The sequence below is a fragment of the Lycium barbarum genome, chromosome 5, assembly GCF_019175385.1.
Source record: "Lycium barbarum isolate Lr01 chromosome 5, ASM1917538v2, whole genome shotgun sequence".
Taxonomy (NCBI): domain Eukaryota; kingdom Viridiplantae; phylum Streptophyta; class Magnoliopsida; order Solanales; family Solanaceae; genus Lycium; species Lycium barbarum.
The window spans coordinates 123,794,342-123,819,525 of NC_083341.1; the positions used below are offsets into that span (position 1 = coordinate 123,794,342).

At 35.3% G+C, this 25,184-nt stretch overlaps 2 protein-coding genes and 2 long non-coding RNA genes across 5 annotated transcripts; 2 read left to right on the forward strand and 2 right to left on the reverse strand.

The window, feature by feature from the left end:
* The first annotated feature begins 5,168 nt into the window (after positions 1 to 5,168).
* Positions 5,169 to 7,409, forward strand: LOC132639734 (probable LRR receptor-like serine/threonine-protein kinase At1g07550). Its single transcript, XM_060356160.1, has 7 exons — positions 5,169 to 5,884; positions 5,969 to 6,025; positions 6,117 to 6,227; positions 6,311 to 6,418; positions 6,570 to 6,788; positions 6,872 to 6,987; positions 7,074 to 7,409. The coding sequence occupies exons 1-7, from the start codon at positions 5,245 to 5,247 to the stop codon at positions 7,386 to 7,388; spliced, it is 1,566 nt and encodes a 521-aa protein (XP_060212143.1). The 5' UTR covers positions 5,169 to 5,244; the 3' UTR covers positions 7,389 to 7,409.
* Positions 5,967 to 6,410, forward strand: LOC132642685 (uncharacterized). Its single transcript, XR_009583300.1, has 3 exons — positions 5,967 to 6,025; positions 6,117 to 6,227; positions 6,311 to 6,410. It is a non-coding gene; the product is annotated as an uncharacterized LOC132642685 (long non-coding RNA).
* Positions 7,410 to 7,955: 546 nt separating the features above from the next.
* Positions 7,956 to 10,884, reverse strand: LOC132641363 (U-box domain-containing protein 19-like). Its single transcript, XM_060358332.1, has one exon. It carries the CDS (start codon positions 10,264 to 10,266, stop codon positions 8,206 to 8,208), a length of 2,061 nt encoding a protein of 686 aa, XP_060214315.1. The 5' UTR covers positions 10,267 to 10,884; the 3' UTR covers positions 7,956 to 8,205.
* A 4,018-nt stretch (positions 10,885 to 14,902) lies between these two features.
* Positions 14,903 to 19,112, reverse strand: LOC132641364 (uncharacterized). 2 transcript variants are annotated; one of them, XR_009582828.1, is made up of 3 exons: positions 18,928 to 19,112; positions 18,479 to 18,544; positions 14,903 to 15,182 (listed from the first exon to the last, which is right to left on the reverse strand). It is a non-coding gene; the product is annotated as an uncharacterized LOC132641364 (long non-coding RNA). The 2 variants fall into 2 exon arrangements; XR_009582827.1 differs by having other exon boundaries at positions 18,479 to 19,112.
* Between the last annotated feature and the right edge of the window lie 6,072 nt (positions 19,113 to 25,184).

The window sequence follows — 25,184 nt, forward strand, 5'->3', positions numbered from 1 at the left end:
GACTCGCCATTCGACATCCGTCCACTATAGTCTCAAGTATTATCTGCCAAATTCTTCACACCTTCTAATTGTACCTAGTATATAGTTGTAATCGTCATTTACTACTAACGGTGATGATTGTCTTTTCATAGTTTGTCTTCCTAAGAGCTCTCCACTCACAATATAATGAGATATGTCAATTCAGTTCCCACAGAGATCTTTCTCATGCTTCATCATTAGCTAAGCCACTTAACTTGACGGATAAAGAAGAAACAAGAAAAATATTGAAGATAAACATAGGCCATTGAGCCGTACAGAACGCTTTCTAAGTGGCGTTTGGATACAAAAATTGTGAAATTTGCAAAGAGTAGTACTTTTGGGGAGTCAAACAGTTTTTTCTTTGACTACAATTTTCTCCAACTCTTTTCATATATTGTGAATTATTAATTATGCAAACTTATAATACTTTTTATGTAGTTTTCAAATATGTAAATTTTATTATAAAATACTCGAAGAATCTATGTTTAAAATTAAGTCAACCTTCAAACAAATTGGGACGGAAGGAGTATTTGGTTTCAAGTTGAAAATGGTACTTAGAAATTGGAGTTGTGTTTGGATATTTACAAAGTGGAGTTATTTTTTTGAATTTTTATGAGTGATATGGAGTGAAAACAACTTCAAGTTAAATTCCGGAAAATTGTAACATTTCTATGTCCAAACAGTTTTCCGGAATAGAATTTTGGAAAAAAATGAAAATTGTCCATGGCCGGGGCACTAAAAGACTTCGAAGATAAAATTCAGATAGAAATATGGCACCAATAGTAATAACAATTAAGACTGCTTTTTGCTCAGGAAGAGATAATCTGCACGCATATTAGAAGAAGTAAAATTAACTGATGTGCTAAGAATACTAGCTAGTTCAACAAATTGTCTATGTGGGGGAAAAAAAACAATCTATAAAAGGAACAACATACATATACATGCAGTGATATACATATAACATACGCAATATTTCACTTGTATATCATATAGTCATATGTGTATCACGTGTATGTCATGTATACCACCATTTTCTTTGTTCTTTGTTTTCATCAAATTCTTAAGTTTTCTTTTATCAAAATGGAAGATTAAAATAAGGCTTAATACCTAGATGGACCCTTAAACTTGACATGTTTTGTAAGATAGGCATATAAACTTATAAGGTGACCAGATAGACACTTAAACTTACTCAAAGTGTATTTTTCAAGTTTTTCAGTTGTTTTGAAAACAAAAACTATATTTTTCAAACACTCACAATTTTCATGGCCAAACAAGCCCTAAATATATCACAAAATATTTTTTTTAAAATGCAAAAATAAGGCAAACGCATATACATGAGACTATAAATGTGCACTTAAACCAATAAATACTCGCTAATCGTAATTTTGCAGCTTTCAATTAACTCGGATTTTTTTTTTACACTTGAATAATTAAAAAATAATAACTTTAACCAATAAAAATCCTTAAAAAAAGAAATTTCAAATTAAGAAATTTCTAAGTTCAGTATTTCAAGTGTAAAAGAACTTTCAAATTAAGAAAACTGTAAAGCCGAGAAGAAAATCCTTAAAAAAAAGAAATTTTTTAATTTGAAATTTCTTTTTTTAAGGATTTTTATTGGTTAAAGTTATTGTTTTTTAATTATTCAAGTGTAAAAAAATATCCGAGTTAATTGAAAGCTGCAAAATTGCGATTAGCGAGTATTTATTGGTTTAAGTGCACATTTATAGTCTCATGTATATGCGTTTGCCTTATTTTTGCATTTTAAAAAAAATATTTTGTGATATATTTAGGGCTTGTTTGGCCATGAAAATTGTGAGTGTTTGAAAAATATAGTTTTTGTTTTCAAAACAACTGAAAAACTTGAAAAATACACTTTGAGTAAGTTTAAGTGTCTATCTGGTCACCTTATAAGTTTATATGCCTATCTTACAAAACATGCCAAGTTTAAGGGTCCATCTGGGTATTAAACCTTAAAATAAAGAGACACATGACATATTCCCTTAATTTGCTAAAAAATAAAATTAAAAAAATCTTGCTCTATACCGCCGCAGATTCATGATTTAAGCTTTATGCATTCAACATTAATATGATTTTTAGCACGAAACCCATTGTATTTTTTGAGTTATGGTTTATATCTACTATTTATTGCAATTTCATGAATTTTTACACATAAATTTATATTCCTCGTCGAAAGTACTGAGCTCAGATGAAATCGGTACAAATATTGTGCATCCACCTCTGAGTAGAGGTGTCAATATGGGCTGGTCCAGCCCAACCCAACCTAGCCCTAAAGGGCCAAAGAACTAAATGGGCTAGGACGGGTTGACCCTTTTAATTGAAGGGCCAGCAAAATGGCAGCCAATCCAGCCCTAAGCGGGCCGCGGGCTAGGACAGGCCAACCCTTTAAGTTTTTGCGTCTTCTGAAATAATATTTTCTAAGTGATTTTTGGTACAATTTGAACATGAAACTTTTCCAATATGAAGTAGAATCTTCTACCATCCATTCTTGCGCAAATTCATATCATAGAAGAAAAAAATTTAAGAGAACAAATATAAATTATTATTTTTGATCACTAATTCAGATCATGTTCAAAAGAAATTAAACATAATATAAATTCTAACACTAAAAAGTATTACTCTAGTTTCTAATTTACTACTTAGTAGTAAGTATATTCTTTTTTTTTCTCATTACTTTTTATCTTTTTGTTTAATTTACTTTATATTTTTTTTAAATTAATTAATTTATTATTCTTTTATGGCCTCAAGGGCTGGCCTCGGCCCAACCTTGAGGCCGGCGGGCCAAGAGAGACTGGGCTTTTGAGCCTCACTTCTATATGGGTCAAAGAAATCCTAGCCCAACCCTACTTAAATAAAGGGTTGAGCCGGCCTCGCGGGCCAAGCCCACTCTGACAGTTCTACCTCTGAGTATGTAAAGTAATTATTTGAAAGTGACTAGATAAAATAATAATTAGAGCTTCTGTGTAAAATTCCCAAATAAATTAGGTAAAAGGCCACCTCTTTACTATCAGGGGGTCATTGGCACTTATGTCCCTATTTTGTGCTTGGTCTTTAATTTTTCACCCTCTTAACAAACATTTTTTTGTGGGCTATAACTTTATATTTTCGCATCATAATATTTTAAGAGTTATGCCCCGCATCATAAGTTCGATTATTAAAGGCTCAAATTTAAAGACCAACCCATTTGATGGGCAAGACCAGCCCATTTGAAGGACCACGATTCACTATTTTCCATTTAGGTCCCAAACTAAGAGATAAAAATAATGGAAGATATTATAATATTCCAGTGTTAATGCCGGAATAGAGCAATGTAGATGATGAATTATTCTGCAAAAAGTTGGTATATGCAAAGACAAATACAGGTTCATGTATTAAACATTCTTTTCATCGTAGATTACACGAACGAAAGTTTTTTTTTTTTTTTTTTTTTTTAAAATCCTGAAAATATTATACCAAGTAGCACGGATTACTCCTTAAGCTTCTTTATTTCTCCCAAAGAATGTTCCATGACACTCTGATCCTCCAATATAGGAGCTAATTAAATGGAGGAAATTTAATCCAATTGAATTCTCTTCGTTAAAAATATTATACTGTGCAAATAAAAAAAATGATTATATATAAACTGTTGAATTCTCTTGATATGTAGAAAAAATTCTAGTGAAATGAGTTGACAAATTACTCTAAGTCTCATGTTTAAATCTCAGGTATGACAATTTATTATTTTTTAATTCCCGTAAATAAATTTCTGGCTCGGCTACTTAATTGCCACTACTATGTTACGCTAATTACTACATCCTATTTCCACATATATAAAATAGGCAAAATACATTTAAACCCCTCTAAACTAGATACTACTTGTTTTAGGTGTTCTCAATATCGTGAATTATAATTTTTTTTAATTAAGATTCCCTGAAAATGTCACGTGGCACGAAAAGTGGCTCACTCTCTTAATTATACACTTGAGAGCCAAAAATTATCGAAAAAACCGCAGCCATGTGGCATTTCCATGTCACTTGACCCTCTAGAGAGATTCTAATTAAGAAAATTATAGTTCAATAATTTGAAAATGAAAGTAACTGAATAGATTATTTTAGGGTGATTTAATGTATTTTTCACTTTAAAATAGGAATGCAAACATAAAACGAACGATGTACTAGTCGGCGTTAATTGTTTCTGCCGTATACCCGTATATACAAAGAGGGTTGACTGACTCCCGTTTTTATTTTATTTTCTTGGGGTTTATAATTTTTATTTCCCTTTGGCAACACAAGGACAAAGAAAAGAACGTCGATTATTTTCATTTTGAATTTTATTTTATTGCTTTTATTCCTTTAAATGCAAACTAATGATTGCATTGATTCTAACTTTATCACAAATGGTTAATTAGTTGAGTCGTTGATTAAATAAATTGGTATTTTCTATTTGTGTAAGATCGAGTCCTTCGTCAACCAAACACTACAACACAAGGTGACATCAAATTTCAATATTTTTCTAATTTTGACATGTCCGGCATTTGTCTTTTATGTCATCTTACTTAAGTTACGAATCTACAAATGTTAAATCAGTAGATTATCTTAGATTTTAAATGAACTTTGCGCAGAAATAAAGTTGTTATCTTATGTCATATCATGGATTAAACAAGGCGGAATACACCTAACAACCCTTTAAACTTGTCAGTAAATTCATTTAGACACTCGAACTATAGTTTATTCAGATTGAGCGCCTGAACATATGATAAAATGTTTCTATTAGACAATTTCAATATTGGAAAAGTTTATGCGCATGTTCTCAAGAACTCATTACGTAGATAAGTTAACCACTTTTAGTTATATACATTAGGGTCAATAAGCCGTAAGATCTCAGACCTATTCCAATTGAGGTAGATGTATACAGGATGGTGCAAGCATATTTTATGTGGTTAACTTATCTACGTAATAATCGCTTGAGAACACGCACAATTTTTTTTCCAAAATTTGAACAGCAAGCGTCTAATAGGAATATTTTATCATGTGTCTAGAGAAAAATACCCTCTACAACGGGAAACGAGAAATATGCCCTCTTTAGCCAAATGCCTTCTCTTTATTACTTCTTCATCTACTTGACTTATTCTTTTCTCTTATGAAGAAAATAGACATAGCCTCTATTTGGTTGTGTTTATGGTTTTATGGTTCCACCCTTAAGGTAGAGTACCCATTAGCATTTCAGAAAATGAATTGCTTCAAAGCACCACTCATATTAATCATGTTCATCATGGTTTTCTCCATATCTTGGGACTTAGTTTTTTCTCAAACCACCATCAACAAGTGTATCCTGGATATTAACATTTCCTCATCATCATCACCGGGGGAGACCTGTACAACTTTAGACAGCAATTGGGATGGTTTTTTAACTCAACCTTGTTGTGGATTACCTTTCAACAGATATTTACGCTCATTGTCGCTTTGGACCAACCAAACAAGACTTATTTTTCTCAATTCCACACAACAGATGGACTGCTTAACTTTGATGAATAACAATAGTACTGATAATTTTAGCTGTGGCATTGAAAAGTTGACAAGTGGTGCAGGAGGCTGCTCTGATTATTCAGATGTCGATGTTGTGAACGAGTTAGGAAGCAAATTGAAAAGTCTAAGAGATGACTGTAAGCTAATGGATCCAGAAGGAGGATGCAATCAGTGTTTGAGGACATGGAGAGAAATAGCTTCCATGTCGAAATATGATTCAATGAAACTTGAAGATGACATTTGTAGATTTAGTGTGCTGATTTTGTTAACAAGCCAAAGAGTTTCTGATGAGGGTTGGATTGACAAAATCTTTCATTGCCTAGGAGATAATTCTCTCCCTTTAGGTAAGTCTACTTCTTGTTATAAACATATTTAAGCTTTATATTTAACTGTGATCTTGATTCTTGATTGATCATTGTACTGTGCAGCATCTTTTGCAGATGAGAGTGGAAATGAAACTAGACGTAGAACTAAGTTTAAAACTGGTAAATCTTGAAATTTATATTCATAAAAATTACCACTGAGTTTCAGGACAAAAAGAGTGTTATTTTGGCTAAGCATTGGTTAAATATGCAGATCTTTGGATTCTAATTGGTGGTATAGTGGGGCTTGTGGTAATAATAATCGTTGCGTTGTTGATCTTACTGAAAAGGAAGACTGAAGTTAAACCATCAAGTGGAAGATATAGTAAGCCCTCTACATCAACAATCATTGACTAGATTATTGTTCTGAATGTTTTAGCTCATAGTAATTCTGATTCTTGTTGACAGTATCAGATGAATCCGGAGAATCAAGTTATCGTGGACTATCCCTTAAAGAAATTTACTCCGCGACTGACAATCTTAACATGTCTAACTTCATAGGTCAAGGCATAGCTGGTAAGACGAAATTGAACGATGTACTAGTTGGCCTAGTCTCCTTATTGTTTTAAGTATAAAAGATCCTCAATTTAAATTAGAATTTCCAATTCTCCTCTTTATGGATTGGTTCCTTTTGAAAGTTGGATATTGAAATGATCATGTTTTACAGGAAAAGTATACAAAGGCATTCTGGCAGACAGACAACATGTGGCAATTAAGCACATAATTAAGGATGAACAGATGGAAACATTTGTTAGAGAAGTTACAAGTCTCTCGCATATCAAACATCCGAACCTTGTATCCTTGCTAGGCCACTATGATGGACCAAACGAGTGTTTTCTAGTTTATGAGCTATGCCACAATGGAAATCTTTCCGAATGGCTATTTGGTATGTTTTTTGTCTTTGGAAATTTCTGATCTTTGTTGACCTAGATTGTATACTGTCCTGATTTCTATACCCCTGATGAGCAGGTAAAAGTAAATATCTCTCGTGGAGACGAAGACTAGAAATTGCTCTTGATTGTGCCCGCGGTCTCCTCTTTCTCCACTTGTATCCTCAAGGATCAATTGTTCACCGGGATATCAAGGTTAAATCTTATTTTACATCCATTATCTGCTCTCCATTTTCTAAAAGTTCTCAGTTTATATTTCTCTTTTTTGGTGAAATTTGCAGCCAGCAAACATTCTTCTATCTGCGAGCTTTGAAGCCAAACTCTCAGACTTTGGTTTGTCCAAAATTATTAACATTGGCCACTCATATGCTAGCTCCGAAGTGAGAGGAACCTTTGGTTATGTTGATCCTGAGTACCAAAAGAACCGGCACGTTAATTCTTATGGTGATGTCTATAGCTTTGGGATAGTGCTACTACAGCTTTTATCTGGACAAAGGGTTATCAACTTGGATTTGAACAATCCAATGCCTCTAAGTAAAATGGTATACGTACTAACTCCATTTTCTCTTGCATTCTTTTCAAGTTCTTTTTTTTAACGCCCCTTTTTCGAATCATAGGCGAAAAACTTGACTAAAGGTGGGAACATCAAAGAATTTGCTGATTCCAAAATGGAGGGGAAATTCTCAATGGAGGCTTTTGAACTTGTACTTAAGCTAGCTTTGACTAGCATTGGGCTTAAGCAGCAAAGACCATCTATGGAACAGGTGGTTGTTAAGCTCGAAGAGGCTCTTGATATATCAACAAGAGTTGAGTCTGTCCATCCTTAATGTACAGTCCACTTCTGTTTTTTTCCTAACCGAGATCAGAGGCGAATCTAGAATTTATAGTCAGTGGGTTCAAAAAGAGTTTAATACACAAGTATAATTCCCTTCCCCCCCCCCCCCCCCCCCCCCCCCCCCCACATATGATGGATCAAGCAGAAAGCAATGATTTTCGTTGAACCCGTCCGCCTCTGTCCAAGATTGTATACAATTACTTAAGTTTCCTTTTAGTTTCCTTTTATACACAGTTTGATCTCAATTAGGTGCCAACCAGGGGAATGTAGCTGAACAATCAAAGATAAAACAAGTATACTGATTGTACCAACTGAATCAGATAAAACAAGTAGTCCAAGAGTACAAGATTTCTTATTCACTTGAAGAGTACAAGGATTGATGTTTACATAACAACAGTTCACATTAACATCAGAAACTATAGAGATACAAGTATACAAAAGCTTCATTCAAAAAACAGAAGCTGCAGCAGTGTAGTGACTAGCTCTTAAAAACTTGAGCCAAATCACCATTCAAGGAAAATAAAGCATCCTACACCATGGTGTATATATATACATGATGGATGCTTATAAAAAAATAATTACCACACATTAATGAATTGATCCTCTATAAAAACTGGAGTGATCAATCCAGAAGAGTAGGTCTTCTCATTGTACTCATGCAATAATCTGATGAGTGTACTAGCTTTCTTGCTTGCTTTTGAGTTACCTTCAGTGAGTAGGGAATATAAAGGTCCCATCACAGATGAGTTCTTTACTAAAACAGGAACTGCATCTGCCCCACCATTGATACACAAAGCCAGCAACAATGAGACACAGTGCTCCTTTGCTGCCCTTGAATTGCAAGAATTTAGAACATTGACAATAATAGGCAAAGCTTCAGCATAAAGAACAGCCATTGCTCCATCAAGCCTTTCAGAAAGAGTCGATAAAACTGCTAAAGAATCTGTAATGAGATCTTCCCTTTCGAAAGATTTCAACAGATTAACCACCAAGGGGACTAATCCAGCAGCAATTACTCTCCAGTGGTTTTCGGGTCGCATTAGGAGGCCAAAAATGGTGACCAAGGCATTCTTTTTTCCACGGTCAGTGCCATTTCTTAGCAGCTCCAAAAGTGATGGAATAAACTGCGGATTTTCTCCGATCATTTTACGGTACTCTTCTACTGATGTAAGGTAGAATAATGTACCAGCAGCATGCTGTCTGGCTTCCATCTTTAGCCCTTCCTTCAACACATCAAGTATCAAGAACAAACCACCATTTCCAACGATTATGCTTTTGCTCTTAGTGTTCTTTGAGAGGTTCAGTAAAGCAGCCATTGCATTTTCTTGACAAGAGGAATCCCTTGAAGTAATAAGATTCAGAAGAGGTGGTATTGCACCAGCTTCCACCAAACAAGACCTATTAAAAATGCTTGTTTTGGTGATCAAACGAATCTCGAGAGCAGCCTTATTTTGCTTTTCAAATGTTCCAGCAACTAGCCTGCCTACTAGAAAACTTGCAAGCAACTTCATAGCCTGCTCATTAGCCACACTACTTGTAGCAGCAGATTTAGCAGCATCGCGATTTCGCCTCGCAGTTTCCACAAACAGAACGCCATTCGCGGAACGATACTGTTTGATCAACACCTTCAAAGCCAAATTAGGAACCAAATCAATGCTCATTAACCTCTCACCTGTCTTTGGACAAGTGGAATTTCCAGCTCTAAACCATTTGAGGATCGAAGACCTATCATACGTGTGACCTGAGGCTATTGTTACTGGATCACTCATGATTTCCAGTGCAATTGGACACCTAAAATCATCAAGATTCAAGAACCTGATGACTTGATCTCCATTTGTACTCCCTCCATTGATTTGTCTAGTGGCTGCATTATCCAAAACTTCAAACAGAGTTCCCCTGCAGTAAATCATGAACCCCATTAAGCTACTAAGAATCCCCATATCTCTTTTCTCCTTTGTATTTCCCTCTAACAAAATCTCATTATCCAAGAACTTAACTCCTCTATTGCACTCGCCCCAATGTCTAATCCCTAAATAATCAAGAACCCTTTTTAGATCACTTGATTCTGGAATAATTCCATCTTCAAGTTGATCCAAAATCTTCAAAACATTCCCCTCCATTCTCCTATCATCCATTTCCACATCGAACTTCAACTTAAAAGCTTGATTTCTCACAAACTCCACCACTTCTTTAACTTCCACAGAAACATCAATTTCATCTAAAGGAAGAACATCAAGTGCAACAGCAACAGCTCTTGCCAGCATTTGAAACTGGCAAGAAACATCCTCGGATTTGGCTAACATCCATATTCTAGAATCTTCTCTACTACAATCTTCTAACAAGAACTGAAACTTCTGGAAGATAAAATGGATCTCAGACAAGCTCAAAATGCTAGAATATGCAAATCTTGAAACCCCACTTGGGATTTCTTTAAGAACAATGAGAATATCCTCAATCAAACGAATGGAACTTCTAACATTCTTCTTATTGGTAAAGAAGGTTCTTGACTTGTATTCACATATTGTTTGGCCTAATTGGATCAAAGATGCAATGAGGCTAGAAAAAGATACAGTTTCACTAGGACGAATAGCCGGAAAATCCAAAATCCGGCGAATGAATTCATTAGACTTGTTGATCATTGAGGTAAAATAAGAAAGATCAAGAAAACAAAAAGAAAGATCAAATCTAAGGAACTATACAAGATAAAGTATATATGAACAAAAGGGAAAAGTGTGTGTATGGATTTATGTGAACAAACTTTTAGTAGGTTTGTGTATGAGATTGTTAAAGTAGTTGGCTCTATATATATAGGTTGTTAGTTGAAAACATTTATGGAAGGACACGTGTTAGAGGATCAAGGGGTGTTTGGAGATCGAATGGTTGAGATTTCGACAATTTACTTGAGATGGAGAGTTGACTAGGATATTTATAAAGGATGGTTCATGGAGACATCCATAAAATAATAAAAGTACAGCACGTAGTATGGGGAACCTCGTGGAGGAAGAAGGGTACGTGAAGGGACGTTGCCGACGCTTTATAATTATTAACGTAGTAGTGACATTATTGACATGTTGAAAGAAAAGACATTATTGACATGCTAATTAATGTGTAGTTAAGCAAATTTTTGCTATAGTTTATGTTTGAAGTCAAGTAGCCTTGAAAAGGAAGAAAGAAGGCAAGTGACTTGATGAGAGGTTTATTTGGTGTAAATCAAAGGTTGCGAGGAGATTGATTATTGTCCAATTAATATATTGTGATTCTATGTTATAAATAATAAAGGTCCAAATTCACCTTTATATTTTGCAAAAAGTCTAATTTTGCACTCCGTAAGAAGTTTGGCTCATGCATCTCCTTGTCATTATAATTTTGGCTTGAAATGGCCCTTAGTCACTAACATACCAATATTATGTAGGGAAAAAGTCCATATTGGCTTCTATATATGGTATATGTGAAAGTTATTAACTTTGCCCTTCGACGAAATAGACTATACAAAGAATCCACTTATTTTCACTGCACAATCTTTCTTTTACTTTAACCATGCTACCACCGACCATTCCAACATTAACCACAGTGGCGGATTCAGGATTTTCATTCAGGGTGTTCGAAAAAATAACTGGACCTAAATATACATTGTAATATATGTTCAGGGTGTTCAAAAATTAATATATGTACATGAACACAGAAAATTTACCCTACCAGGGTGTTCGGGTGAACACCCTGGCCTCTGCATCCGCCCCTGATCAACCACGGTACCGATTCTACCATCCCTCAACCAATTTGCCCTCACAACTCATGTCTACTCCATTTCCGTCACTTTTAATTAGTCGTTAGCAATTGCGCCCTGATCTTCTCTATTAATCTCATATATATATATATGAAATCCGCTCCTCCATTCACCATTCATCACCACAAATCACAACTTTCATTACCACTCATCCATGCATGATAGTTTCTTCAGAAGAACATCATCAGTCTTCATCTTTAAAGTAACTTCAAAACTTCAAAACGAATTCGCCAAAATGGAGCTGACAAAGAACCAGAAAAGGAGATTTTTTTTCTCTTTTCTTTAGCCATGACGCATTTTAGCTGAATTTCTTCGGGTTGTAGCCACATTGTAGCAACGTGGCAAGTTTATATGATAATTTAAAGACTAATAAATATTCCCCCCGCCCTCCGTTACAATTTATGTGTCTTAATTACTATTTGAAGAGCCAAAAGATATTTTCTTTGACCATCATTTTTTCAAATACTTTCTAAATATTTTGAATTGTTAAGTGTTGTGACTTTATAATACTTTTATGTAGTTTCTATATATATAAATTTTATTTAAAAAATAATGACGATTCTATGTCTGAATTCACATAGAGCATTAGTTAGTTTGAATTTGGAAATAAGCCACATAAATTGAAACGAAAAAAGTATATAATAAGGAAAAGGTCCAAATTTTTCCTTGCGTTTAAAAGTTTGGTTCAATCATTACCCCGCCGTTAGTAAATAAGGGTAATTTCGAGCCAAAATTGTAACCACGAGAACATGGATGAGCCAAACTTCTAACGGAAGGTAAAGTTAGACCTTTCTGTAAAGTATAAAGGCTAATCTAGATCGTTTTCCTTTTATATGTAATGCCGTAATAACAATCAATTTGTACATACATACCTTAATTATTTTATAGGTATTTATCACCTATCACAAGCACATGTAGTTGAGTTACTCTGACTACCAAAATTTCAGCGATTAGAAAAATCACCTACTTAGAATTTACATCCTATTTTTTATTCAATTTCATTAATTATTAGGCCATACTCTTGAGTGCTTAGAAGGGTCAATGACTTAAAATTTGGTCTTGGAACAGTTTTATTTCTTCAGATTCTGGAATAGTACGTATTACATGAGTTGGCATTATGCATGTTATGAAATTTAATAATGGAATGGGAATAAAAACAAGTCAGCAATTACTAGGACAGATAAGAGGCACCGGCAAAATTTCAGCATTAAATCACTCGATGTACATATTATTAAAATTTATAGATGTACTATGAAAATTGTATAATGCATCGAAGTTGGAGGCTTCATTTAGTGTGAATATATGATCTTGTGATATGTTGGAATTTATATTCCATTTTCGAGGAGCTCTGTGAAAATTATACTCTCTCCGTTCCATAATAAGTAGTAATTTAGGCTTTTCATTTTGTTTCAAAATAAGTAGTGCTTTGGAATTGCAAGATGAAATTGATCTTGTTCTTCCAAACTTATCATTATTTATAATCAAGAATCATTAAGTAGTTTTTCCTTTTCTTAGGCATTAATTAGAGATATGTTAGTAAAAACACTCATAATTTTCTAAGAGTGAGCAATTTCTTAATGGATGTGCATAAGCAAAAAACACCACTTATTATGGAACAGAGGAAATATATATTTTTTTTTTTTTGGTGAAAGGGTTGATTCTTATTGGCTGTAGACTTGCTAACTCATGTTAATTATGATTATAACAATGTCAATAAGTGTCCGGACAAAAGTAAAGCCATATTTGTTTGCGCTTCATGAATGTCTTAATCTTAATTATTTAGATCTCAGATATTAAGTGTTTGTTTATAGATCTGAATCTTAATTATTCAGATCCTAATCATTAAGTGTGTTTGTTTTTATAATTTTACAATCACTTAATGGATCTAAATAGATCTGAATGATTAAGATCTATAACAAAGTCTTAGGTCCATTTGTATGCATTAAGATTAAGAGATCTGAATTTGAATGCACATCTGAATGATTAAGATGTTGTCTTTAGATCTGAACACTGAATGATTAAGACTATTTGTTTTCAACATTTGAATGTGTATAATTTATTTATTATTATACATAATAAATAAACAATTCAAACTAAAAGTAATGAAATATTAAAAAAAATAAAAATTTAATAAAATGAAATTATTATTTAATAAAAAATAAAACATCTATGTTCACTAGTGATGGTGGAGATGGTTTGTAGTGATAAGGGTTGGTGCTAGTCGCTAGTAAGGGTGGTGGTGATAGTTGTGATAGTGGAGATGGTTGGTGTTATAGTGACTGGTGTAATTGTGGATGTTAGTAGTGGTGGTGGTGGCTGTGATTGTGATGGTGGAGTTCTTTTGATATTAGTAGTTGGCGTTGTTAGTGCGATGGCTGAAGATGTGTGGTGGTTGACAATGGTGTTGGGGATAGTTGGCGGTGGTGCTAGTTCTAATGGTGGAGGTGGTTGGTAGTAGGTGTTACAGTTCGCTTTTTACGCGGGTTAAGGCATAAAAGCTACTACGAACTTGTTGGTGCTCTTTTGGACTTTGTTTTTTGAAAAGAGTAGCCACCTAATTTTTACGAAATTAGGAAAATCAGGGGTGGAGGTTTATTCAAATACAATGAAAAATCCTTCGTAATCCAGATTTCTAGGTAAGGGTTCTGATGATCCCCTGAGGAAGGTGTTAGGCCTCGCAGTATTAAGGATCTTTACTATACAGTTGACCTGTTTATTTAGTATTTATTCCCATATTCAAAATCTGTCATCTGCATATCATTTGGTTTTGAGAAGAATTGAATATATCCCGTTTATATATAGGGTACCTAGGTTCGAATTTATGATATCCGAATACAAATAGTTTTCTTTATATATAAGGATAATATATTGTTTTGTAAAATATAAGAGTTGTTTATTGGATAGGTAGGCGTAATTTTTATTCATGCTTAACCTCATATTTGACTTGGATCAGTCTGTTTTAATACGTTTGGAACGCCTTTCCTAGTACCTTTATAATTACGAACGGACTCTTGGCCTTGACTCATACAAAAGTTTTTGCTATCTTATTTTGTGCACATATGTTATGAAAAGAAACCGGTTTTACCCTTTGCATTCGGGGTTAAAAAAAAACACGACCACTTATATATAGAAAAATCCCCATTTTGGGCTTGTCCCAATGTTTAAATTTTGTTTTGCTTTCTTTCTTTTTCTCGGAAGTTCAGTTGGGTTTTAGGCCCAAAGCATATATCGGGCTTTGGTCCAAAATCTTTCTTTATTACGGAGCATGGCCCAAATCACTTTAGCTCAATTCTTTGTTTTGATAAAAAAAACGTAGTCCAATTTGCAAAGAATGCACCCTTTAGCTTTGAAACTAATCTGGTTTTTTCTTTCAAAAGAGGTTGCAGTGTTTTGACCTCGAAATTCCTTTCATTCCTTTATTTTAACTCGTGTCAAAGTGATTTTACCGGTTTGCCCATTTAATCTTGAAAAGCTATTATGCTAACTCCGGGTTTTGAAAATCGGTTTTGGGGACTTAGAGTCAATCTAAACGGCATAAGTACCGTTGTCCTATGACATGAGTTTTTACAAGTTTACAAATACATGAAAACTCAAAAAATGGAAAAAAGACAATAAGCAAATAACATAAAGACTAGGGGCGTACCAAGCCCCTAGCCAGCCATTTTCACCCATGGTAGGGCCTTCTGCGGGCCAAGCTATTTACGTCGTCTTCGCGGACTCAATATCTTCGAGGAAAGAATTTTCCTTATTGGGCTAGGCAGGTTGACCCGACTCGAGTGGTGAGGGGGGGGGGGGGGGGGGGGGGGAAAGAAAAAGGGAAACCGGTTAGTTTATATTTACTGAACTTATCACATTCATAACTATATAACTATATATATATACCCATGGTTGGGCCTTGTGCAGGCCAAGCTATTTACGTCGTCTTCGCGGACTCAATATCTTTCGAGGAAAGAATTTTCTTTATTGGGCCAGACAGGCTGACCCGACCCGAGTGGTCATGTGGTGAGGGGGGAAAGAAAAAGGGAATCCGATTAGTTTATATTTACTGAACTTATCACATTCATAACTATACATATATATATATATATATATATATATATATATATCAAATAAATCTATAAGTCTTGTAATTATCACATTTCTCTTCACCTCTGAGCTTCTATTGGTAAGAATTCAAGTAGATATAGGGGAAAAGTCGTCACCCCCCATATTCCTGATGCCGCACAAGTTCTAAGGGGTTTCGTGAACCCCCGACATGGCTGGTCACCAGGGAGGGGCTTAAGACCAAGCCACAGGTACTACTTTTGCTCCCAAACCAATATAACCAGAAGAAGAAGGGAGGATAACATAAGACCTCAAAAAGAAAAGAAAAAAACTAACATAAGATGTCATACAGAATGACCATCAGCAAGTAAAAGTAACAAGTATAGTGTAAGTAGAGGCAAGAGCTAAAACACATGACCTCGAGCTAGACAGAAAACAAACACAGTACATGGATATGAAGTAAGCAGGGACAAGTCATATAGTCAAGGTAGACAAAGAGCAGTTGCATAATGGTCATAAAACAACAGAGGGAGGATCATAACTCACAGCCATGGGTGGACAAGAAGCAAGATCATGATACATGACCATGTATAAAACCAATAAGTTGTAGTATACAGACATGAGGTGAACAGGGATAAGGAAAAACCAGGGCATATGATCATAAATGAACACAACACAGGCTATAGTATGCAGAAGAGCAGACACGAATAAAAATACAAGATACATGATCATGGATAAAACAACATAAGTTGTAGCAGGCAGAGAAGGTAAACCAAATAAAACCCATAATATATAGTTTTGAATAGGCAAGATAAGAGGAAGTATATTAGTAAAGAGACAGACAGGAACAAAACCAGCACATGGTCATGAGGGCAATTCAAACAGGGTGCAATCATTTAGGTGAGATAATAAAGCAAAACCAATGCATAATCATGAAAAAGAGTTCAGAACTATATGCCACACATAGGTGGGATAAGTAAAACAGGAATCAATATATGGTCATGGAAATGGATCAAAACAGCAGAACTGCAGGCTACATTTAGATGAGACAAGTGAAGGAAGAACCCATACATAGTCAGGAAAATGAACTCAGAAATGAACTCAGAATTGCATGCCATACTCAGTAAGAACAAATATCTAGCCATGGAAATGAATTCAATAGCATGCCACATTCAGATAGCATGAGTACAACAAGAACCAATATGTAGTCATGGAAATGAATTCAAACAGCATGCCACAGGCAGAGGACAAACAGTAGCAACTTTGAGATACATGGTCATGGCATGGGCAAGGCAAGATTTGATACTAGGGTAATAAAACACAGAAAGGGAAACAACAACTATATTCCCAAATACAAGTAGAGTCCTGAGATAGATGTGGAAATATGAGGAACTCAAAAGGTTTTTCCCAGGATTTCCAGGCATTTAATCTCTTATTTTTTCTGGCTTATTGATGGCAGAGAGGAACAGACAAATGTACAAGGCAACTCACATGTCCCATAGACCACAAAGAATGCCATGGCACCTCTTATTTGGAGGAAAATGTGTTGTCATCCAAGTTTTATTGGTTCTCCCAAATCCTCACTCCAAGGTCCCTTTTAAAAAGGCTTTCTTAAGTTATGTGACTTAGAGTTTATGTCAGCACACTCCTTATTTCATTCCTCATTAATCAACTAGTGGAAAAATAGTAAAGACAACTAACACTTCAAAATCATATTTTATCTTTTACTTAATCCTAAGTTCTTGCAAACAAACCATTATTTGGCCAAAGTGTGTGGTGAACTTGTATTAAAGCCGACACTAACCCCAGATTTCTCAACCCCAAAATAGCATTAGGTGAAAATATACTCACATTAGACAAGAATAAAGAGACTCCAAACTTGAGGCAGGACACATATTCACACAAAGTCACATATACCAAACAAAATTTGGATTGGAAAAGCCGTTAAAACAACCAGACATGACTATGCTGAACTTTAATGATAATCAGACCTCAACCAATAGTGTCACATGAGTCCAATGAGCCTGGACTATTACATAGTTGGCATTCAAGTATGATCAAGCAAAGTAAAAGCTCATGGGCACATAGATTAGTTAAGCCTGAGCATGTGTAGCACAATTAAATAAATGCAGACCTAAACCAACACATAACTAACCATTTAAAGGCAAGATTAACACCTTAGGTAGTCACAGGTGGAATAGCACAGGACTGACCATACAAAGGCAAGATTAAACCTCATGGATTTGACTAACCATAGACAAATCTGATCATGTAGACAGGATTAATATGCTACATTGTTGAGCACTGGCCTAAAGGATAATTGTGTGGACTATAGGTAGTTAAATGCAGCATTGTGTCAAACTTACATAGCACAACATCACAAGATCAGGCTTAAGGCAAAACTAATTTGGATCAAATAACACTGCTGCACATTGTGGATCAAGGTTTTCATATAGTTAGCATTTAGAGGTATGATTAAGTGAAATATGACCTGGTTGATTCATGATTAGGATAGAGTGGGCATATATAGCATATTTATGCAATTACAAGCCTGAACTAGCATAGAATTAGTCATCATTAAACATGTAGCTCATACTTAGGCAATTATAGAATGGAAATGCACATGATCCCCTTACATCAGGGTAAAAATGAACTCTCATGAACTAAACTAATCATTTAAACAGAATTATTCACACAAAAGGATTAACAAGACTACCATTCTAAGGTTGAACATATAGCTAATCAATGCAGCCCCAAACATCAAATACAGATCTATAATAATACTATATACCATATAATCAAACTGTAAAGAAAAACTGATCTTAGCTAGGCAAGATTAATACATGTAGATCATGAATTGTCATAGCATTAACCAGAAAGGGTCACATAAATTAACAGGCACTTAAAGAAGTAAGAAACTATGACTAGCACAACAACATTAATTGAAAACTAACCATATAATAGCACAAATAGCTCATAGAAATTACTGAAACTTAAAAATTAACAACAAGATAGGAAATTACCTTTTGTATGCGCAGCTGAATCAAGATCTGAACTTGGAGCCCTCTTTTGTGCTTCCAAATCCCAAACTCGAGCCACAAATACAAATAAAACACAGAAAAGAGTAAAGACTTTTGAATAAAAAAAGATTTTTTACCCTCTTAACTTAAAATTATACTGATAAAAGCTATTCTCCCGAGTAAAACTCAATATGAAGCTTTTATATTCGGTTTTCCGCCTTTCTTTTTTTTCGCCTCCCCCTTTGTGTCAAACATGAGGTTCTATTTACAGAACCATCTAAAATATCCTCTGAACGAAGAAAAACGATATGGGACTTTCAATGTTTTACAAGTTCTATCTCAGGTCTCGCATTAAACGGTCCAGATCGAAAAAGGAAAAGCAATCAACGGCTTGCTTCGCGTCTTAACAACTATAAATAAATAAAAAATAGCAAGATGTACAAGGATTATACCTTAGTGGTGTGTTTGGAGGATTTAATCAAAGAAATATGTGAAAAAGGACTTCTTTGCCATTACCGTGTCTCACACGCCTGCGCCACCTTAAAACCGGCGATAGGACAACAGGAGAAAGGGAGAAGGGTGAGGCGGTGCTAGGGTTAGATGAGAACCCTAGCCACTTGAGAGGGTAATGACCCTCCTTAAGGGTCTGATATTTTAAGAGGGAGTATTATATGTTTAGGCTTTGGGCCGGGTCAGTCTCTTTTGGACTAGGCTCAGCCGTTTGGTTAAATGAGAAGAAGAGGGGCCTTTTGTATATTGTATACACATACAAATGTATGTCAAATGTACACCTATGCGTAGGGGGAAAACGGGTATTTTTATAAAGTAGACAAATACTTTAAATAGCTAATTATGATTGTAATTAATCAAATCACAATCAAATTCGGACGTAACTAATTTAAAAACACGACTGTTAAATTCATTTTAGCAAACATGGCCTCAGTTGGCTTTAAAAACTAACTGATTGTTGCAATTATAACCTTTTACCTAGCTAATTGCAAAAATATCCTTGACTAGTCTTAATCCGATTGATCATTTCAAATACAGCCTCATTTTGGTATTAATTAACCAATTAAAGCTAATTTGCTCTAGTGGCCTCAATTGATGTGCCAATGGATTTGGTCATTTTGAATTAAGCCTGTAGGAGGTTAAATCTGCAAAAGTGACCCCAATCACCTTAAACCATGAATTGGTTAATTCAAATGTGGTCATTTACGTAAAATAATTAAATAATCAAAACCAATTTGCAAAATGACCCCTCTAATTAACCAAATTAATTACTAAAACAATTATGCAAACACACAGAATTAAAGGTTGAGGGGGTAAAATGGCCAATTGTTTTAATTATTCAAATTCCTTGGATAAAATAAAATAAATTATTTGCTAATTAGACTTCTCCCTGACTTAACAATTAAATAAATAATTATTCAATTTTTTTCTTTTGATTAATTCTAATAAAATGTTCCATAAATGTCATAAAATATCAATTAATTTCTAAATAATTTATATTGTCATGAAAATCCTTTTTATCAATCCAAAAGAATAAAACATTGACCTGAACAATTTTATAAAAATCTGTTTAGACAAGATGCACAGCTCATTTTATTATCCAAGGACTCTGAGTAATTAAAATAAATTACGGAAGTAAAAAATTAGGTGTCAACAGTAGGTTTTGACCGCAGTGGTGGTAATGGCTAATAGTGATGGTGGAGGTGACAGTGGTGGTGGCAGTGAATATGATTATAATGATGGAGGTGGTAGGTGTGGTAGCGATTGACAGTAATGGTTGGCACTGGTGGTGGTTGTCAGTAGTGGTTGTGACGATGATAGTGGCTGGTGGTTGGCGATAGCGACGGTAGTGGCTGGTGGTTGCAGACAGAGGGATGGTGAAATATCCACACAAAAGTATATTTTAATGATATTATGACCTTATTCAAAATCTTAATGATTAAGACCTATTTAGACCAAATAAATGCTGAAATCTTAATGTAAATAAATAAATGCACATCAGACATCTAGTAAGTGTAAACAAATGAAGCCTATTAAGATGTCTAGTTAAAGATTTTTACAAAGATGCAGTTCATCACTACTGTGTCCACTTTCACTGCTAACCACCAATGCCTCACACCATTGTCAACTACCGCCATCCACCACCTACGACCACCATCATCAGCCACAACCAATCAAGTAAATTAGTTGGCACCAGTCACCACCATTTACAATCATCATCACCAACCACCAATCACTAACAACATTCACCATAACCATCTACCACTATATATCATCAATAACCGTCATCATTCACCAATACCATTTGCTATCACTATCGTCCACCATTATTATTAGTTTCCACCACCCATTACCATGATCAACAACCATTGTTAATCACTAGTCAGCCATCATCATCACTATTAACTAGCTATTACCCAGAACTACCACCATCACCCAGCACAATTCCTAGTCAGAACTCACAACCGTCATCGCTAGACATTATCACCTCTAACTATCATATACTTTTCTAAACATATTTTATCGATATAGTATTTAGATCAATTTAGTAAAGCCAATTTTTTTTTATATTCAGATGTTAAGAAAACAAACAATCTCAATATTTTAGTATTTATATCTTAATAAAACATTTTAATAGTCAGATTCAGATATCTAAATCTTAATGCACATCTTAATATTCAGATGCGCATTCAGATTCAAACATCTTAATCTTAATGAAAACAAATGAGACCTTACTCATACTTAGGAGTCGTTTGGTTGCGGTTAGGAATGGAGTTATTGATGTATATATTAAAACTAGTATAGCTAATGTTATGCTTGGTGGTTTTTTAGTTGCTTTAATTAGGATAGAGTTCTGGACATCAAGTATAATATTTTTTTTTTATCATTTTACAATAACGTATAAATAAAATATGCATAAGTTGTGAGTCAATTTATATATTATTTTATGCAGAATAAAATATGAAATAACTAATACATGAATAACTAAACCTTATATAACTATATTTTATATCATTCTAACCAGCAACCAGTGGAGGAGCCAGGATGTTTTATCAGGGGGTTCAAAAATATAAAAGAGTAAGAAACGAGGAAGACAACGGGGTTCAACATCTACTATTTATACATAAAAAATAATTTTAACCTTGTGTATACATGGTAATTTTTCGCCGAAGGGAGTTCGGGTGAACACCCTGGCCACCACTTGGCTCCGCCACTGCTAGCAACCAAGCGGTACTTGTAATAATAAATCAATTAATAAATGACATGTTTTTATATACACTTTTGTCATTTAACTATAATTAATATATATTATTTTATTTCAATATATCACCTAAAGATTAATTAATATATTTTAATATAAATAACGAATTTCAACAAATCACTTTCCTTACAAATCTTCGTCCAACCAAGTTGTTATAGTGATAAAGCCAACATTTCTCTAAGAGCTATAATAAAATATAGGGGAAGTATGTCCTTCAACAACTTATTTCAAAACTTAATTAAATTGCATCATTCATAACCTTGAGTAGATGAAAATACTTAAACTTGTTCATTAATAAGAAACCCAAACTTTTTAAAATACAATCATCAAAGTAAGAAAAAAACTTAAAAAACATTCATCAATTAATGCCCTTGAGTTGATCTTCCGCCTCCACCGCGAGATGTGCCACCACCACTAGAGGTACTTCCACCACGAAAGTTTTCTATACCACGAGAGATACTTCGACCGCGAGATGTAGTTTGACCACCATGTCGTAAGGGACACTTGCGCTTATCATGACCAACATAATTGCAAAATGAGCATTTTCGAGTGTATCTCCCCTGGAACATCCATTTCATTATGAATACGCGAGTATGCATTCTTTCTGATTTTACGGATAAATGCTTTATTTGCAACCATTGAAAATGGATCCGGTGGCCAATAACTCTCACTACCAAGTGGGTAGAACCTTCCAGCATACGTTCTTGCATAATTTTCAACTGTATATTCCTTAGCTATGTACGGGGAGGCGTTCTTTCCTATTGCGATAAAACACTTGAAGGCATGAGAACATGGCATGTGATATGATTGCCACTTGCCGCATGTGCATGTTCTTGGAATCTCACAAATTGTGTGGACGTTACCTCCTTTATCTTGGTGCACACTTGTTGTGAGTTCAAATATGCGCTCTGCAGGGTTATACTCCATCCGGTCATGTTTCTGAGCCTTATATTTGTGGTATTCGAACAGTTTTGACGGTTTTGGCATCCATCTTAGACCTACTGTTGCATGTTCTTTGGCCCCTTTTGATCTACTGACGAACCGCTCCACAACCTGCTTAAATGTCATTCTCACCATTGCGGTGACGGGTAGTCCCCGTGCAGATTTCAACAAGCCATTGAATGACTCAGAGCTGTTTGTTGTAAGCATACCCCATCGCCTACCTTCATCCTGGTGTAATATCCATTTGTCTTTATCAATTGCATTCAACCAGCGGAAGGCTTCCTCATTCGCCCGCTTAATAATGTCCATCTGTAGGTTAAACTTCTTCTCCTGATGCTCTGCTGCAGCCGCCCACATCCAATTGCAAAGTGCTGGGATTCGATATGCCTTTTGGAAGTTTGGCTTCAAATGCCTTAAACAATCAAGATGGTAGGCAAAGGGTGGCTGCCACCCCTGCAAATTGAACATATTGTGCAATATGCCAGCATGTCTGTCTGATATCACACATATTCCCATGCGATCCTTAATAACGTGTTGCCTTAAGTAGTCCAAAAACATACCCCATGTACTAATGCTCTCATTAGCTGCAATTGCAAAAGCTAGAGGGAATATAGCTCCATTTGCATCCATTCCAACTGCTATTAGCAGCTTTATGTCATACTTCCCGTACACATGTGTTCCATCTATTGATATTACAGGCCGACAATGAGCAAAACCATCAATGCATGGTTTGAAGGCCCAAAACACAAAATCAAAAATATTACCGGGCACACCAGGATTCGATTTGAGCTTCCATTCAACAACAGTACCATGATTGAAATGTTGTAGAGCTGCCATGTATCTCGGCAACGTCTTGAAAGAGCCCTCCCAATTGCCGAGGACTATCTCATGTGCACGCCTACGCCCAAGATACGCCTTCCTCCTAGTAACAGTTTTGCTATATACTTTCAGGATGGCTCTAATACAATCTTTAATAGGGAACTTGAAAAAAGTTGAAATATCAGCATATAACAACGAGGAACATTATATTAACACCAAAAATAAAAAAAACTTAGGCGAAGGGGATACCTTGTTTTTTCTCTAATGTCGCCAACTAATACACGCACAATCAAATTAGTATTTAGATTGCAATGATCATCTGGGAGGTCACCCATATCACAAGTGTGCTTTGTGTAGAACTTTGAAATAGTCCACATCTTTTCAGCAGTTTCCTTATCACGGAGCATCCATTCGCAGCCTTGATATTTTCGCTTGCAGACCAATCGCCAAAGTTTTCGTGTGGAATCGTCAACTTTAAACTCGTTCATCCTCTGGATGCAATAAATATTAACATCCCTTTGCAATGATTTTTTCGAGCTGAAAATCATCCCTTTTTCAATATGAGCCTTTTGTTTTAAAAGATCCACTGGCTCTTTTCACAAACTTCACCGAATATGATCATCACCCCTAGTAAAGACAGAGGCATCTGGGCGATCTTGAAGATGATCAAGATAGGGGAACTCATCGGAATGCCACCGAATCGGGGTCGACTCTTGCTGTTGAAATTGGCTTTGCGGCTGAACAGGAGTCGACTCTTGCTGTTCAAATGGTTGCTGTGAATTCAGTTCCTCCTCGTGTGCCGGATTGTTCATCATGTCTTGCAACAGTTCTACTTGATGTTGAGGATTAGTTCCAACCTCAATCTCATCGTCACTTTCCTCCTCATTAGGTATTTCCTCACTATCGCTGGATGATGTCACTATATAATTCGGATAATCTGGACCATCCATAGCAGGCCTTTGCCTATAATTTGGTGAAACCACCATATTTTTCCTACATAAGAAATTAGGGTGTTTTAACTACTACACATCAAATAACACTATTGATGTTAAAAAAAATAGACGTACCGATAGTAATCAACTGCACCGAAACTTGAGGAAGGACCATCGCTTTGAGTTGTTGGATAGACTGAGGATGTTCCAACCTGATTCATCCATCCCGATTGAGAAGACCGTCCGATATGATCCATATCAGGTGTATAACCCCTAAATAATATAATCGACATCATTAGTAGCATTCAAGTGCCACTACACATAATAATATTAATAATAAAAATGAATATTTACCACTGCCCGTCAAATTGCTGACTTAAACTATCCAGAGGCATTTGGCTAGTCAAAATGCTTTCATAGGTACTCATGTCAGGGTAATTGTGTTGATAAGTAGGTTCCGCTTGAGTGACTTCGGACTGAATTATAGACGGGGCTTCCTGACGAGGTCTATTTCGGGCTTCCCGAGGAGCCCTAGCCATGAATTCAAGTCGATTAATGAGGACCTTCTCTATATACATTTCAAGGACGTTTAAAGTTATGCATTGCCTATAATCATAAGGCGCCTTCAAATAATCAGTCAAAGAATCATCGTCTTGAATGTACCACTGTCCATAACTAGTTACACCTTGCGGCATAAATGACATTGGATATTTTTTAATTATATTTAGATCAAAATCACTTCTAC